Below are 15,778 nucleotides of genomic sequence, written 5' to 3' on the forward strand. Positions count from 1 at the left end.
TAGAAACGGAAAATTGGATCAAGAAACATTTTAATTTGGCATCGAAGCGGGAAGGTTTAAAACAGGAAGTCCGCCTTCCGCTTTTTGTAAATAGACTGAAGCAAAAACCTTGTAAGCTAATAGCCTGGAAAGTCGTTTGTAAAGGTCGAAATCTTCATTTATAATCACTAAAAACCCCTTGGAAGCAGGAGAAAGGGGGGGGGGGAATTTTGACTGTTCAAGCCTGCAGGAGAAAGAGTAAAAGAAAAGTAAGTTTCCACCGTCTCAAACCTGGGAACGGGGTGTCAGAGACAGAAATTGTAGGAGACGTTCATTGACTGTAAATGGAACACTTTGACAGATAGTTAAACAAAGAGAAACAAACTGATTCCAATGTTGCCTTTTGCATCCTAAAGAAACAAAATATTTGAAAAACGAAAGTAACTTTCCTTTGTTGGATATGTTTTAAAAGGATGGACACAAATAGAAACTGTCTCCTCTAGAGGGAGCTTGTTAAATTGTTGCTGCAGTCCACTAGTCCACTAGGGGATTTTACAGCTGCGAGATTAAGATCGTGGGACCAGTCTTCTGACCTTGAATAAAAATGTGTTGGGAGGAAGTCTTGGTGCTGGCCTTTTGTAAAACAAATGCTTTGCTGGAGCGTTTGCATGAGAAGATGGATTTGATGAATGAGAAGTTGGACTTGATGACTGTTGTAGTCAGTAAATGCGGACAAACAGGGAATACTGACACAGAAATCATACAGGGACCAACCCAGGAAACTGGTTCGACTGAGGAAGTGCAAGGGCAGATGATAATGGAGGAGGTGGCGGATGCACCTCAAGTAATGCAAACGGAGCGATCCAAGGCCCTGCAGAAGCAGAAGCCGCTGCTTTTGAAGATTGAATTTGGAGTGGGCCAGGGGGAGTCTGAAGCTGAGGAGGCTCTTAACTTTGGAGGGACTTTGAAATATGCTGTTAATTATTTTTTGGATTACATTGATGACTGCGGGGAGTGGGACTGTGGGGAATGGGTTGGTCTGATGAGGGGAGATGGAAAGAACTATCGGCTGGAATCCCCCAGAGATCTACTCCTCAAGGAGAAAGGAAAGAACTTAAGAAAGAGACCAACAAAAGACAAGAAGAAGTGCAAGTATAAACAAGAAAAGGAAATCTGCAGAAGGGGCATGGAAGAGACTTAAGGGCCTCGGACATAAGATCACCAGGTTGATGGACTGGATGGAATGGACAGTAAGGACTGACACAACCCGAGACCAGGAAGAAGGGACGTTGGATGAAAATTAGAAGAAAGTCTACAAAGAAAAATTTTTATTTTGGGAATTAGTGTAAAATTAATGAATATTAGGGAAAATGTTGGAATGAAACTATCTGGCTTTAGTAGAGATGATATAAGGAGTTATGTATAAATAAGTTTTAAGCTTTAAGGTATTTTATGGTAAGGTAAGGTTAAATAAATTAAGGTAAATTGAATAATAGAATATGGTGAAAGATGGAAAGGATTTGCTGAGCTAATTAATAGGCTAGACTGTTAAGATAAATTATTCAAACAAAAACTGAGAAAAATGGAAAGAATTTGCTGAAATAATAAATTAAGCTAGAATACAAAAAGGGAGGTGTGAGGACGTCAAGGAAATAAGCAAATGAAAGAAGTAATATGGGATTTGTATTTTCCTTTTTTGTTGTGGTGTTGTTGTATTGGTTTTTTATGTATTTTTTCGTCTGTCTTTTTCGTTTTTTGTTTTTCTTTTTTCTTCTTCCTCCTGTACTTTTGAAACTCTGAATAAATATCATTTAAAAAAAAAAGGAAATTTAATGCAGATTTCCGAAAAATAGCAAGAAGAAAGAGAGCCTTCTTAAACGAGCAATGCAAAGAAATAGAGGGAAAAAATAGAATGGGGAAAACCAGAGATCTGTTCAAGAAAATTGCAGATATGAAAGGAACTTTTTGTACAAAGATTACCATAAGGACAAAAGTGGTAAGGACCTAACAAAAGCAGAAGACATCAAGAAGAGGTGGCAAGAATACACAATTATACCAGAAAGATATGGATGTCTCGTGCACCCCAGGTAGTGTGGTTGCTGACCTTGAGCCAGACATCCTGGAGAGTGAAGTCAAATGGGCCATAGAAAGCAGTGCTAATAACAAGGCCAGTGGAAGTAATGATATTCCAGCTGAACTATTTAAAATTTTAAAAGATGATGCTGTTAAGGTGCTAGCAAGTTTGGAAAACTCAGCAGTGGCCAGAGGATTGGAGAAGATCAGTCTACATTCCAATCCCAAAGAAGGGCAGTGCCAAAGAATGCTCCAACTAGTGCACAATTGCACTCATTTCACACGCTAGCAAGGTTATGCTTAAAATTCTACAAGGCAGGCTCAAGCAATATGTGGACCAAGAACTCCCAGAAGTGCAAGCTGGATTTCGAAGGGGCAGAGGAACCACAGACAAAATTGCAAACATGCGCTGGATTATGGAGAAACCTAGAGAGTTCCAGAAAGACATCTACTTCTGCTTCATTGACTATGCAAAAGCCTTTGACTGTGTCGACCACAGCAAACTATGGCAAGTTCTTAAAGAAATGGGAGTGCCTGATCACCTCATCTGTCTCCTGAGAAATCTCTATGTGGGACAAGAAGCTACAGTTAGAACTGGATATGGAACAACTGGTTGGTTCAAAATTGGGAAACGAGTACGACAAGGCTGTATATTGTCTCCCTGTTTATTAAACTTATATGCATCATGCGAAAGGCTGGGCTCCATGATCACTGCAGATGGTGACAGCAGTCACAAAATTAAAAGACGCCTGCTTCTTGGGAGAAAAGCAATGACAAACCTAGACAGCATCTTAAAAATCAGAGACATCGCATTGCCAATAAAGGTCCGTATAGTTAAAGCTATGGTTTTCCAGTAGTGATGTATGGAAGTGAGAGCTGGACCATAAAGAAGGCTGATCGCCGAAGAATTGATGCTTTTGAATTATGGTGCTGGAGGAGACTCTTGAGAGTCCCATGGACTGCAAGAAGATCAAACCGATCCATTCTGAAGGAAATCAGCCCTGAGTGCTCACTGGAAGGACAGATCCTGAAGCTGAGGCTCCAAGACTTTGGCCACCTCATGAGAAGAGAAGACTCCCTGGAAAAGACCCTGCTGCTGGGAAAGATGGAGGGCACAAGGAGAAGGGGACAAGATGGTTGGACAGTGTTCTCGAAGCTACGAACATGAATTTGACCAATCTGTGGGAGGCAGTGGAAGACAGGAGTGCCTGGCGTGCTCTGGTCCAGGGGGTCACGAAGAGGTGGACACGACTAAACAACTAAACAACAACAACATCCCAATTGTCCATTAGGGAGGAAAAATCCAAACATGTCTGCTTGCATTTTTTGCCTATTAGAAGTTGCCAAGCCAATAATAAGATTCTCTTCTAAGTTAAGAACATCAAAGCTTCTCCTGGGGAGATTCTTCCATCTTTCCTTCTCAAGTGATACAGGATGAGTTGATGGTGAGTAGCAATTTAAAAACAAAGCCATTTGATCCACCAATTTAAAAACCCTGCTGCAGTGTGTTCACAGATAGCTTTTTAGAATAGGCTAGGGGAGATAAGATAAGAATCACAGGCAAGAACACAAACATCCATCAGGCTTACACTTAAAATGGATTTCACATAATGGCACAGACCCAGAGTGAGAGCTAGCGCAAATCAGAACAGATACCAGCTTTTGTTGGGCTGTTTAGTTGTGGTGTATTGTTATCTCCCACTAAAACATTTCTGCAGAAGGCAATTCATCACCTCTTCCCATTCAGCAAGACCAACTTACAAGGATAGCGTACTGCCTCTTTCACAATGCCCTGCGGTTCCATTAAAGCCCTAATTTAACACAGATAACTTCTTGCAAGGGATGGAACTGATTCAGCCTACACCATTCTGTGACCTTGCAAATGTTACTTAGGAAGCAGCTGGCAAAACTCAGCCTTGGCCCAAGCCCACTCAGCAACACTGCAGCTGCTGGCAACACGCTCAGATCCTAAGTGGATAGAGCACCAGAACATGGAAGATCAACACTGCTGGCCTCAGGCTTTGAGTTCATGGCTTGTGTTCAGAAAAAGGCGAGAGAGAAACAGAATGCCAACTCAGGTGTGCTTGCGTTGTCATTTTGCTATGCATTTACAGTGGTATCTCGGGTTACATACGCTTCAGGTTACATATGCTTCAGGTTACAGACTCTGCTAACCCAGAAATATTATAATATTATAATATTATCTCAGGTTAAGAGATAATGAGAAATATTATCGCAGGTTAAGAACTTTACTTCAGGATGAGAACAGATATTGCGCGGCAGCAGCGGGAGGCCCCACTAGCTAAAGTGGTGCTTCAGGTTAAGAACAGTTTCAGGTTAAGAACGAACCTCCAGAACGAATAAAGTACTTAACCTGAGGTACCACTGTACTGTGATAGGAATTTTATGGTCTTAGATATATGGTAATGTTCGTAACCGTACATACATAGATCAGCACAGGAAGACCAACCTGGAACCATTTTGATTCCTAAACTGACCAAAAGTTTTCTCTGCAAGGTCAAAATGGAAAAGCCTCCCCATTGTCTTTTCCTTCACAAATCCTGTCTCAAGGGTATGTCTGTGTTTGAATAAGGGTGTGAGCCTTATCATTACAAAAGATTGGTCAGGTTCCTCAGGAAATCCAATCAAGTAACCTGCTAGACAGGAGATAAATAACAACAGGAGAAAAACAATATTAAAATTTCTGTGATGTAGGTGTGATGTATCTGAGGGGTGGTCTTAGGTTACACCCCTTGTGTGATGTATGTATGATGTTTCTGGGGGTGGTCTTGATCTACAGGATGGGAATTTCAAAGTCTTTATAAGGCCTTGCATGCCATTTTTGTGGGTCCTCCTCCTTTCCTGCATGTGAGGGGAGCACCCTGTTGCAACAGATCAATAAAGATCAAGCTTACTAGCTGCTTTGCTTCTCAATATTCTCTGGTTGGCCTCTGTTATTTTCTCCTACCAATAGGGAACCTATGTAAGGACTCTATATGGGCTCTTGGATACCCCATAAGGGAAAAGGGTATATTTTTATTTACAACAGTACTGAAAGAACTACCATCCCTGGGAAGGCCCATATACCTGGAGGGTGGGACCATTCCCCCCCCCCGAAGATGTGCTTTATTTTGGTTGCAATCTGATGTGCACATACTTAGAAGAAAAACCCAGTGACAATCAAGTCAAAGGTACTCCCTGCTGGGTAAACATAGTTCAAACAAAGCTGTTAATTATCAATAGATGGTCCACTTGCAGTTCTGAGCAATGAAGGAAACAAATTCCCACAGGCATCTTGATGTCCAGCATGAGAAAAGATTGTTGGACTGGATGGGCCTTCGATCTTACCCATCAGAGATATTCTGAATGTTAAAGGGACAAGGTGGAGAGCTCTGGGATTTGGAGTAAGTGAAAGGACAGATTCGTAGTAAGCATAGCTAACTCACTGGGAATGGGTTCCCATTAAGGGAGACCTTAATACAGAATGTGTGGATTAACCAAGTAGTTGCTCTGGAAATTACCATGGAGGTAAATTGAATTTCCCTTAAAAAGTAGCATGGGATCACATCAAGGGGAAACAGCATCCATGCTACTGGGGGCATAGTATCATTCTGTCAGCACACCCACGAAGGAGGGGGCTGAGATCTCCTTCAGAAACCAAGTATCCCATTGAGGCATGAGGCCTTTTCAAGAAAGGAAAAAATACAACTTAAAAGTGAAGTATTGCAATCAAAAGTGAGGCAATTATTAGGAAATCCTAGCTTTCTCTCATTCACTGCTGCTGACTTAGCCCCTTGCTTTGTTTAGAGCAAATAAACAGCAGCCCAGGCTCTCTCACCATTGCTCGAGCTTCTTCTCGTATGGATGGAATAGCGAGGATGCTGTAAAGTGCCCCATTCACGTACGGATGAATCTGCAAATGAAAAGCAATGTATAAGCCCATTTCCCACCATCTGAGACACTGCCTAATGCTCATCCTCTCCCTCTTCTGTCCCACCTTCCCTCAAGAACCACATCTTCAGCAATGCCTTTCCAAGCTGCCCTGGACCTTCACTTGTTCCTCCTTAACTCACCATGTAGTATTATGGCTAAAAGTGCAATGTACAAGCCAGGAAATCCCCAGGTCACACCGTATTTTTCGCTCTATAAGACGCACTTTTTCCCCTCCTAAAAAGTAAGGGGAAATGTGTGCGCGTCTTATGGAGCGAATGCAGGCTGCGTTGCTTTTGCTGAAGCCAGAACTGCAAGAGGGATTGCTGCGCAGCAATCCCTCTTGCTGTTCTGGCTTCAGGGATAGCCGCGCAAAGCCTCTTCAACAACATTTGATTCAGAATGTTTTTTTTCTTGTTTTCCTCCTCTAAAAACTAGGTGCGTCTTATGGTCGGGTGCGTCTTATAGAGCGAAAAATACGGTATTTCACTTCCACCATTAACTCAATTGGAGACCTTAGGCAAGCCAACCTCTCTGAGTCCCTATCCCCAGGGTGCAATTTGGAGGGATTAAGCCTGACCTACCTTGCAAAGATGTATAAGATCAGAATACAAAGAATAAGATAAGAATTTGAAACCCTTTGAATACGAAACACTATCCATTGTAGTCCTGAGATGTTCCACACAAGTGTTCTCAAAGCCGTTTAAATAAAAAGTGAACACACCATATAAACACAGCAATAAAAAATAATCACGTTTCTTGCTGCAATTGAACTGATTTATCTACAAAGTCCTAAATGGTTTGTGACCAGGATGCTTAAAAGACTGTCACTACCACCTGACCCTTGTCATTCACTAAGGCGGTGGTTCTCAAACTTTCTTCTATGGGCCACACTTTCAGAAAAAAATTGCTTGTGCTACACCCAGTTTTTTTATTGATAAAGAAATATATTGGGAAACAAAAAGAAACACCCGGTAGCAGTGCTTCATTTATAACACAGAACACAACTATTTTATAATATGATCACAGGACATCCAGAAAGTTTAAAACAATGCAGCTACATAAGAACAGGAATTATTCTCAAAGTATAATTATAAACGAGCATCTTACATACAGTATGCACCTTAAGTATGTACACAAACGCAATGGAAGGTGTGAGCTTGCTTTTGCTGGGAAATCTCATTTATACATCAGGTCTAATTTGAGACAAACAAATTCTCATCTCATCAACACAGAGAGCCCTTTTTTGTGATCTTTCACATTTGTCAAAGTTGAAAGTACCTGTTCACAACAGTATGTCCTGGAAAACTGCAAAAGAATACCCAATGCTCATGAAGAGAGGCGTGGATACTATACTATACGTCATTGAAATGATCAATTTTTTCTTTGATTGCCCTTGAATCTTCCCGCCATCTTCTCCTGCCAAACCAGTGTGGTGCAGCACACCCTTTGAGAACCACTGCACTAAAGTTAGGTGGGGAGGCCCTTCTGCATGTCCTGCCGCCATCTAAAGCAGTGGTGGCCAAACTTGGCCTTCAAGCAGTTGTTGGACTACAACTCCCATCATCCCTAGCTAACAGGACCAGTGGCCAGGGATGATGGGAACTGTAGTCCCAAAACAGCTGGAGGGCCAAGTTTGGCCACCACTGGTCTAAAGTGTGGTCGACAGGAAGGGAGGAGACAGTTTTCCACCACTGAACCCAGGCTGTGGAATTCTTTGCTCCACAAGAGTTCTCCAGTCGTACAGTTCCAGGTACAAAGGCAACCTTCTCCAAACCGGAGACCGCCAGCTGTTTTGGACTGCAGTTCCCATCAGCCGCTGCCACCAAGGCGCTGCTGCTATTAATGCAATACTTTCAGTTTGCAAATTGCCCTCCAAAGCCACAGAAGCCGGTGGCTCTGTGTCCTGACATCTCCAGAAGCTGAGATCTGGAATCGTGAGAGCAACATGTGCGTTTCTGCAAGAGGCCCGCATGACACAGAGCGTTGTGACTCAGGGTCAGAGAGATACTTTGAAGATAATTCCAGGAACTGGCAGTCTGGAATCCAAATGGGCTTGGTAAGAATGATACAGCTGTCTGACATTTCTTACTTTTTCTGTTACCCTTTGAGAATTCTAAAAAGAGGGTGGAGGGAAGAAGAGCGCCTTTGCAGAATCCAGATAATTTCCCAAGATGAAGAACTTCAATTCGTCACCAAGGTATTTTCAGAAACAGTCACACACCCAGGTTTTTATTTGCAATAAATAGAAGATGTTCTGTTTTGATTTCTAAAAGTGTTTTATCTTTGCCTCCTTCCTTCTTATCCTTCCTTATCTTTGCCTCCTTATTTGCTTTCCTTATTCCTTCCTTATCTTTGCCTCCTTCGCGGGTGGCGCTGTGGGTAAAAGCCTCAGCGCCTAGGGCTTGCCGATCGAAAGGTCGGCGGTTCGAATCCCCGCGGCGGGGTGCGCTCCCGTTGTTCGGTCCCAGCGCCTGCCAACCTAGCAGTTCGAAAGCACTCCCGGGTGCAAGTAGATAAATAGGGACCGCTTACTAGCGGGAAGGTAAACGGCGTTTCCGTGTGCGGCTCTGGCTCGCCAGAGCAGCGATGTCACGCTGGCCACGTGACCCGGAAGTGTCTCTGGACAGCGCTGGCCCCCGGCCTCTTGAGTGAGATGGGCGCACAACCCTAGAGTCTGTCAAGACTGGCCCGTACGGGCAGGGGTACCTTTACCTTTTTTACCTTCCTTCTTTATACCTGCAAGTATTAGCTATAAAATTACCTCGTGGTTCTCGTGGCCAAGGAGATCTGAGAGAACTTTGAGTACCTCGTTTGCAATGTTCACACACATTTTCTTCCCTGTGGAGGTTCAAAACACAGAAACAAAATTCCATCGAGTCAAAAGCATTCCATAGAAGGAGAAGATGGCATTTTGAGTTTCCCCAGACCCATTAATATGACCTGGGCTACCCTTCTAGATCTTAACTGCCTTGAGTCCTTGTCAGGGAAAAATGGGAGGTATAAATAACTATAGAAGAAGAAGAAGAAGAAGAAGAAGAAGAAGAATTAACGACACAACCTTTGGGATTTTTGAGATTTAGACCAAGAAGAGCCTGCTGGATCAGGCCAAGTTGCAGGGAACCAGGCAGAGGGCCTTCTCGGTGGTGGCACTGGCCCTGTGGAACGCCCTCCCACCAGATGTCAAAGAGAACAACAACTATCAGACTTTTACAAGACATCTGAAGGCAGCCCTGTTTAGGGAAGCTAAATACATTACTGTATTTTAATATTTTGTTGGAAGCTGCCCAGAGTGGCTGGGGAAGCCCAGCCAGATGGGTGGGGTATAAATGGGTGGGGTATTATTACCCATCTAGCCTAGCATCCTGCTCTCACAGTGGGCTACCAGATACCTGCAGGAAGACCTGGAAGACATCATTTTGGCTGCCACAGAAGTAAAGGCTACTGAGTTGGATGTGCTGATGGTCTGCCTCAGTAGAAGGCACCAGGGAGGGTGGGAGGTGCTTGTGGGGTTTTCTGCCTCAGGTGCCAAAGAGGTTGGATGTTATTAGGAACCGGGAGAAGGACTGCAATTTGCTTCAGGCAGCAAAATCCATTGTGCTGGCACTAGGTCAGCATTGTCTAGGGTTGAGTCTTTCCCACTCTCTGCTTACCTGATCCAATTTGGATAATACACATGCCATTTTATCCGCACTGTGTTTCTAAACCAATTCACAACAGACATCTGAGCAAACTAACCCAAGTCCTATTAGGCTACCTTTGACATTGGTGTGATTGAAAGGCCTTTGCCCCACAGATTCCTGCCTCTGGACCCCCTCACCACTGGGATGTGCCCCACCACACCCCAGAAAGCTCACCATGGGGAAATGCAGTCCCCAGGCTAAAAAAAAGGTCTCCCATCCCCGCTGCACATAATATTTCCTTACACGAACTGAAAGATACCTGAGCTCCGAAGGCAGAGGTTCATGAGTAAGGCTACGGAGTAGGCCAAAGTATAATCTGACATGCTGTCTGTATCTTTTAGTGCATCCACCAACCACAGGATAAGCCCATCTTTGATCATAGTCGACTGCAGAGCCCGCCTGGGAATTCAAAGACAGTGACAAACATTTGCTTGTTGATTATTATTAATAATCAATTAATAATCTCTGTGAGAACAGGATGCTGAGGTAGATGGGCCTCTGACCCGATCCTGCGGGGCTCCTCTTAACATTCAAAAATCTGCCACTTGAAATCCACCACCTCCACTTAGCTTGCATCCAATGAGAAAATTTGCAAGATACAATCTCCTGGAATAACTAATTTGTGGCACATTGTGATCCCATCGCACAGTGAAGCATTTCACAAGACTGCTCCGCATGCTAACTGCAGGAAAAGCCGGCTCATGATGTCTTAAACTGCGTACAAAGTGGTCCCATGAAATAGCCCTAAATCAGTTATCAGGGTGAGAAGAAGGAACCCAGAAGGAAAGTTGGGGCTTTTTTTCTGTTTTTAAGCTGCGAAGCCATAAATAGTCCCGATAGCAAGGCAGTTAATGTTTCACTCCCTTCTTTATGCCTCTGTCGCTCTCACCCCTTTCTTCAAATGCTAAAATAAACCACGACCCATAAAAAGAGCTAGTGAAGGGATGTATTTATGGTTACTGCGGCAGCTGATACGGCTGGGGCCTATTTTCTCCTTTCTCCAGACAGGCCCTTGGCTTATTTAACTCTTTCCTCACCCAGCTTACTCTGCTTGGCGTAAGGTGCCACCAGTGGACACTCTTTCCAATTACTCAAAACTCAATGTACCTTATTTTTTGCTCTATAAGATGCACCCGACCATAAGACGCACCTGGTTTTAGAAGAGGAGAACAAGGAAAAAAATATTCTCTCGCTCTCTGCACAGCGCCTCTCCAGCAAAGCGGGAGGAGAAATGGAAGGGGCTCAGTTTCTCCTGCCATTTCGCTGAAGGGGTGCTGCGCAGCTCTCCCTCTCTGCACGGCGCCTCTTCAGCACTGAAGAGGCGCTGCACAGAGAAGGAAAGCTGCGCAGCGCCTCTCCAGTGAAGCAAAGTCAGAACAGCAAGAGGGATCGCTGCACAGCGATCCCTCTTGCTGTTCTGGCTTCTGGGATAGCTGTGCAGCCTGCATTCGCTCCATAAGACGCACACACATTCCCCCTTACTTTTTAGGAGGGAAAAAGTGTGTCTTATAGAGCGAAAAAATACTGTAATCTGAATGCACCTGTCCTAACATACCCTCCCCCCAACAAATGGAGGAGGCAGCTGAGAAACATTCAAACACAATGATTCCAAAGTTGGATACAAACATTTGTGCCCCGGCTGCTTTTCAAAAAGATTGGAAGCTTCAGCTGCCACAGACACAGCAGTCAAGGAAGAAGGCAGTCGGATCGTTATTGCCATGAAGTAGTGATCCTGTAAGCAAGTATCGCTTGGGGGGGGGTCAGGCAGGTGGTAACAATTAGTCCCCAAAGTGGGAACATGCGATGGGTCTGGCTGGTTGCCAGCATTCCCCAGCCCCTACAAATCTTTGCTGTACTGTTTTTAACATTTGATTGGGAGCCACCCAGAGTGGCTAGGGAGACTCAGCCAGATGGGCAGGGTATAAATAATAAATTATTATTATTATTATTATTATTATTATTATTATTATTATTATTATTATTATTACTACTACTACTACTACTACTACTACTACCTGCCAGGGAAGGGAGAGAAAACACCGTGTTTTAGACTTGCTGTTTGATGTTCTGTAGCTGGCGCCAGCCAATAAAGCCTGGTAACCCTTTTGGTGCCTGTGTGTGACTGATTAGTAGCTTGGAGGGAGGACTCAGGAAAGCGGCCCCCTCCCTTGACAATTGTCACCCTAGTGATGTTTCAGCTACGCTGGCTCAGAATCAGCTTTCAAATCCGATTCACAGTGCCCCAAACAGTCTGGGACCAGGATACAGTGGCGCAGGGAGTCCCAGTGGCACCAGGGATGGGTGCCCGCAAGCGCCACTCCACAGGGTGGGACATTCTGGGTGCGGGGTGTGCCACCGAAGCTGCGTCCCTCCCAGGAGTCCTCCATCTAGAGGGCAGATGCCAGCCCCGCGCTGCCTTTTTGGGACAGCTGAGGGGGAGGCAATAGGTGTGGGGCTGGAAGGTGCTGCACCTTTGGGTCTGGTGTGCCGCCCCCAAGGTAAGTGCGGCCTGGTGCACCCCACCCCTTCCTCTGCTACTGCCAGGATACCTTAAGGACCGCCTCTTTCCGTGTGAAGCTGCTCTTGGAGTCAATAAATGAATGAAGGCCCTGCTGGGTCTCCCCACTGTCTCAACTATACACAGCAGGGCCTTCTCAGTGGCCACTCCTAGGCTGCGGAAGGCCCCTTGCAAAAAGGCCTGCATGTCTAGCTCATTTCCCAGAAGGTGGAAGAAGTAACAAGGGAATCCTCTATCTTAGACCTGGGCCTCACAACAAGGAGGAACTGATCTAAAGGGCTGTCACATGGAAGATGTAGAAGCCTTTTTTCTGCCGCTCCAGAGGCTGGGACCCAAACTGTTGGATTCAAGTTACAAGAAAGGAGATTCCGACCAAACATCAGAAATAACTTTCTGACAGTAACATACGTTCAACAGTGGAACGGACTACATTTCAGTGCAAAAGATAACAAATCCAGCCCCCCCCCCCCCGGATTATAAGATTTGCATCATATAATCACTTTATATTTAAGAATGACAGATAATAGTTCAGTCAAGTATGTTTATTTCTTTGTTAGATATCATGTCACTGATTCTCTCTAAGGCAGGCTTCCTCAAACTTGGCCCTCCAGATGTTTTGAGACTACAATTCCCATCATCCATGACCACTGGTCCTGCTAGCTAGGGATCATGGGAGTTATAGGCTAAAAACACCTGGAGGGCCGAGGTTGAGGAAGACTGCTCTAAGGCTTAAAAAAGGTTAATTTCATAAGTCTACTGCTTTAATCAATCCTCTATTGTTTGGCATCTATAGATACATTTTCCCCAAAGTGTGTAATGCGGATGCATGGGTCACTTCCGTATTTCTCCTCAATATGGTTTGTTTTAATGTTCTGTCTGTATAAATATCAAAAAGTATGCGCAATGATCACTAAAATGAGATAAAGGGATGCGTAAGTTGAGTATGATTATGCGGGAAAAGGCAAATCACTTTGCCAACCAAGCTCCCTCTGAGCTCCCTTCCTCCTCCAGCTCTAAGCGATGCTCCTGTCATCAGCTCTGGAGTGCTCTGATGACAGTTATATGAAAATCAGGCCTTCTTTCGTCCCTGAATGCAACCTAACAAGCCTGCATTTCCTTTCCTGCCGCCAGCAGGGCCCCTCTGCTTTCATCACCTGAGGCTGAGTTTCTGCAAAGCCCCCAGGACGTTCTCTCGAGTAAGTGAATACTTGTCTTCAGCTTTCAGCCTTTCTTCCAGCATTCGGAGCAACCGGGGATTCTGGGAAAGGTAGATTCGGCCTGGATAAAACAGGGCAAAGAATGAGACAGAGGAGAGCATCTCGGGGAAGGAACAGGCCCCTGAGATACAGTTTCTAAACGATTCTTGCAAGATTCATCCCAAATTGTTTATATAACCCTTGCTGGGTTTCCACCTTTAGATCTTGTTTCTCTTTCTTGACCATTTCTACAACCAGAACTTGAGGATAACCTTGGCTGCATCAGAGGGAAAAGTGGAACAGCAATTGGCCTGGCTAGGACCAAGTCTTCTCTATGAACTGCCCCCACCTCCACTTGGCCATTCCACTTGGTTGCATTGGAGAGGTGAGGCTACAGGGCCTCTTCCACTGGCTTGGCTAGAACCGTGTCATCCGTCTCCTTCTGTCTAATAACCATCCCCACTAGGAGCCATTCCCACCAGGTGGCATCCGAGGGATTGCTGGGAGAGTGAGCCCCCACTTCATCCACCTGGCTAGGCCAGCTGCCATGTGATCCTTCCCTCCCAGGACTGTTTCATTCATTGGTCACAGAGCTTAGATTTAATTACTGCCCTCTAACCTCACTGCCCCCTTTCCCTTTCGTAAGATCTATATTAAATGGTAAACCATCCTTTTAAAACTGTGAGGCGCCTCGGCTGAATTGACAGAAAGCCCATATATAAAGGCAATAAAGAATTTAGAACGGCAAATCAGCTGTACCTGGGCAAACGTAAGAATCTCTCTTTAAACATTTATTCTCTTTCTATTGGCCTTACAGCCGCCTCAGCACCCAACGTCACCTCCCTGCCCTCTGTTTTATGGGAAACCCTACATCTGATGAAAACAAGTTTTGTGCAATTTAAAAGCCTGCTTCCAGCACTTCCGGATGCCCTTTGACCCAATAAAAGTACTGCCTCATGTGCTTTCCAGTTCTTCTTCTGCAGTCAATACACCTCTAGAGTACCCACCAAGGAGCTGGACTTTAAACAAGCCCTCAATAGGGACAAAAGATGATGAACTTCCACACAATGAACTTCCAGGCACAAGAACAATGAACGTTGTTTTGACTCTTTTCCCACAAGCACCCTGCCCTATAATCTTAAGCTTCTCCTCCAATCTCAAGCCAAGATCTGCATGCGTGTGTGCACATGCACTGCAGAATCCTGGATTGCTCTCGGCTGTGCCATTGAGTAGCCATACTGCACATACAGTGGTACCTCGTGTTACGTACTTAATCAGTTCCGGAGGTCCATTTGTAACCGGAAACTGCTCATAACACGAGGTGCGCTTTCACTAATGGTGCCTCCCGTTGCTGCCGCGCCGCCAGAATGCGACTTCCGCTCGCATCCTGAGGCAAAGTTCGCAACAAGGGGCATCTATTTACGGGTTAGCAGAGCATGTAACCCGAAGCATTCGTAAGGAGGATGGTACGTAACACGAGGTACCACTGTATATGGTTTCATCCAAGATGCTGGCTGACAGATGCCCCGTGCAATGGCATTCCGTCAAACTGCTAGATCTACAGCGCAGTCCAGCCACAGACCTTGATGCCACATATCTCTGCATCACACTGCATCACACCAGGCTGCCCGTCCTTATGTCCTGCCATCTCAGAGTGCCTTCACTGCTTTATGCCAGTTTCCCACAAAAAGGCATAAAGGGCACAAAGTGAAGCCATCAGATGTCAAGGAGATAAAGAACTACACAACTTTTTAGAAGACATCTGAAGGCAAGTTCTTAATGTCTGGCGTTTTATTATGTTTGTGCTGGAAGCCACCTATTATCATTAGTAAAAAAGGTAAAGGTACCCATGCCCGTACGGGCCAGTCGTGTCCGACTCTAGGGTTGCGCGCTCATCTCGCTCAAGAGGCCGGGAGCCGGCGCCATCCGAAGACACTTCCGGGCCACGTGGCCAGCGTGACGAAGCTGCATCTGGCGAGCCAGCACCAGTGCTGCACACGGAAACGCCGTTTACCTTCCCGCTATAAAGTGGTAGCTATTTATCTACTTGCACTTAGGGGTGCTTTCGAACTGCTAGGTGGGCAGGAGCTGGGACCGAACGACGGGAGCTCACCCTGCCGCGGGGATTTGAACCGCCGACCTTACGATCAGCAAGTCCTAGGCACTGAGGTTTTACCCACAGCGCCACCCGCGTCCCTTATCATTAGTAGTAGTAGTATTAATTTAGGGATGCTGAAAATAATTGTGAATGTGACAATTCTATCGATACTAAAATCGCTCTGAGTTTGCCACATAATAAAAGGCCTCATCCAACAGGCCTGCAAGTCAGGTACTTATTGGAGGAGAGAGCCTGCATTACAGCCAAGTCTCCTCCTGGGCTGGAAACCACATGAGCTTAA

At 45.2% G+C, this 15,778-nt stretch overlaps 1 protein-coding gene across 8 annotated transcripts in view; it reads right to left on the reverse strand.

Moving 5' to 3' along the window:
- Positions 1-15,778, reverse strand: part of ARMC9 (armadillo repeat containing 9) — a 104,670-nt gene that overhangs the window by 51,635 nt on the left and 37,257 nt on the right. For all 8 annotated transcript variants that reach the window (XM_053390848.1, XM_053390846.1, XM_053390845.1 and 5 more), the window contains 4 exons: positions 13,338-13,461; positions 9,925-10,064; positions 8,747-8,823; positions 5,891-5,965 (listed from right to left, as the gene is read on the reverse strand). In XM_053390848.1, the coding sequence (XP_053246823.1) occupies positions 5,891-5,965; positions 8,747-8,823; positions 9,925-10,064; positions 13,338-13,461 (416 nt within the window). The remainder of the gene's footprint in view (positions 1-5,890; positions 5,966-8,746; positions 8,824-9,924; positions 10,065-13,337; positions 13,462-15,778) is intronic.

Source organism: Podarcis raffonei, chromosome 5 (assembly GCF_027172205.1).
Source record: "Podarcis raffonei isolate rPodRaf1 chromosome 5, rPodRaf1.pri, whole genome shotgun sequence".
In the NCBI taxonomy this organism is placed as follows: domain Eukaryota; kingdom Metazoa; phylum Chordata; class Lepidosauria; order Squamata; family Lacertidae; genus Podarcis; species Podarcis raffonei.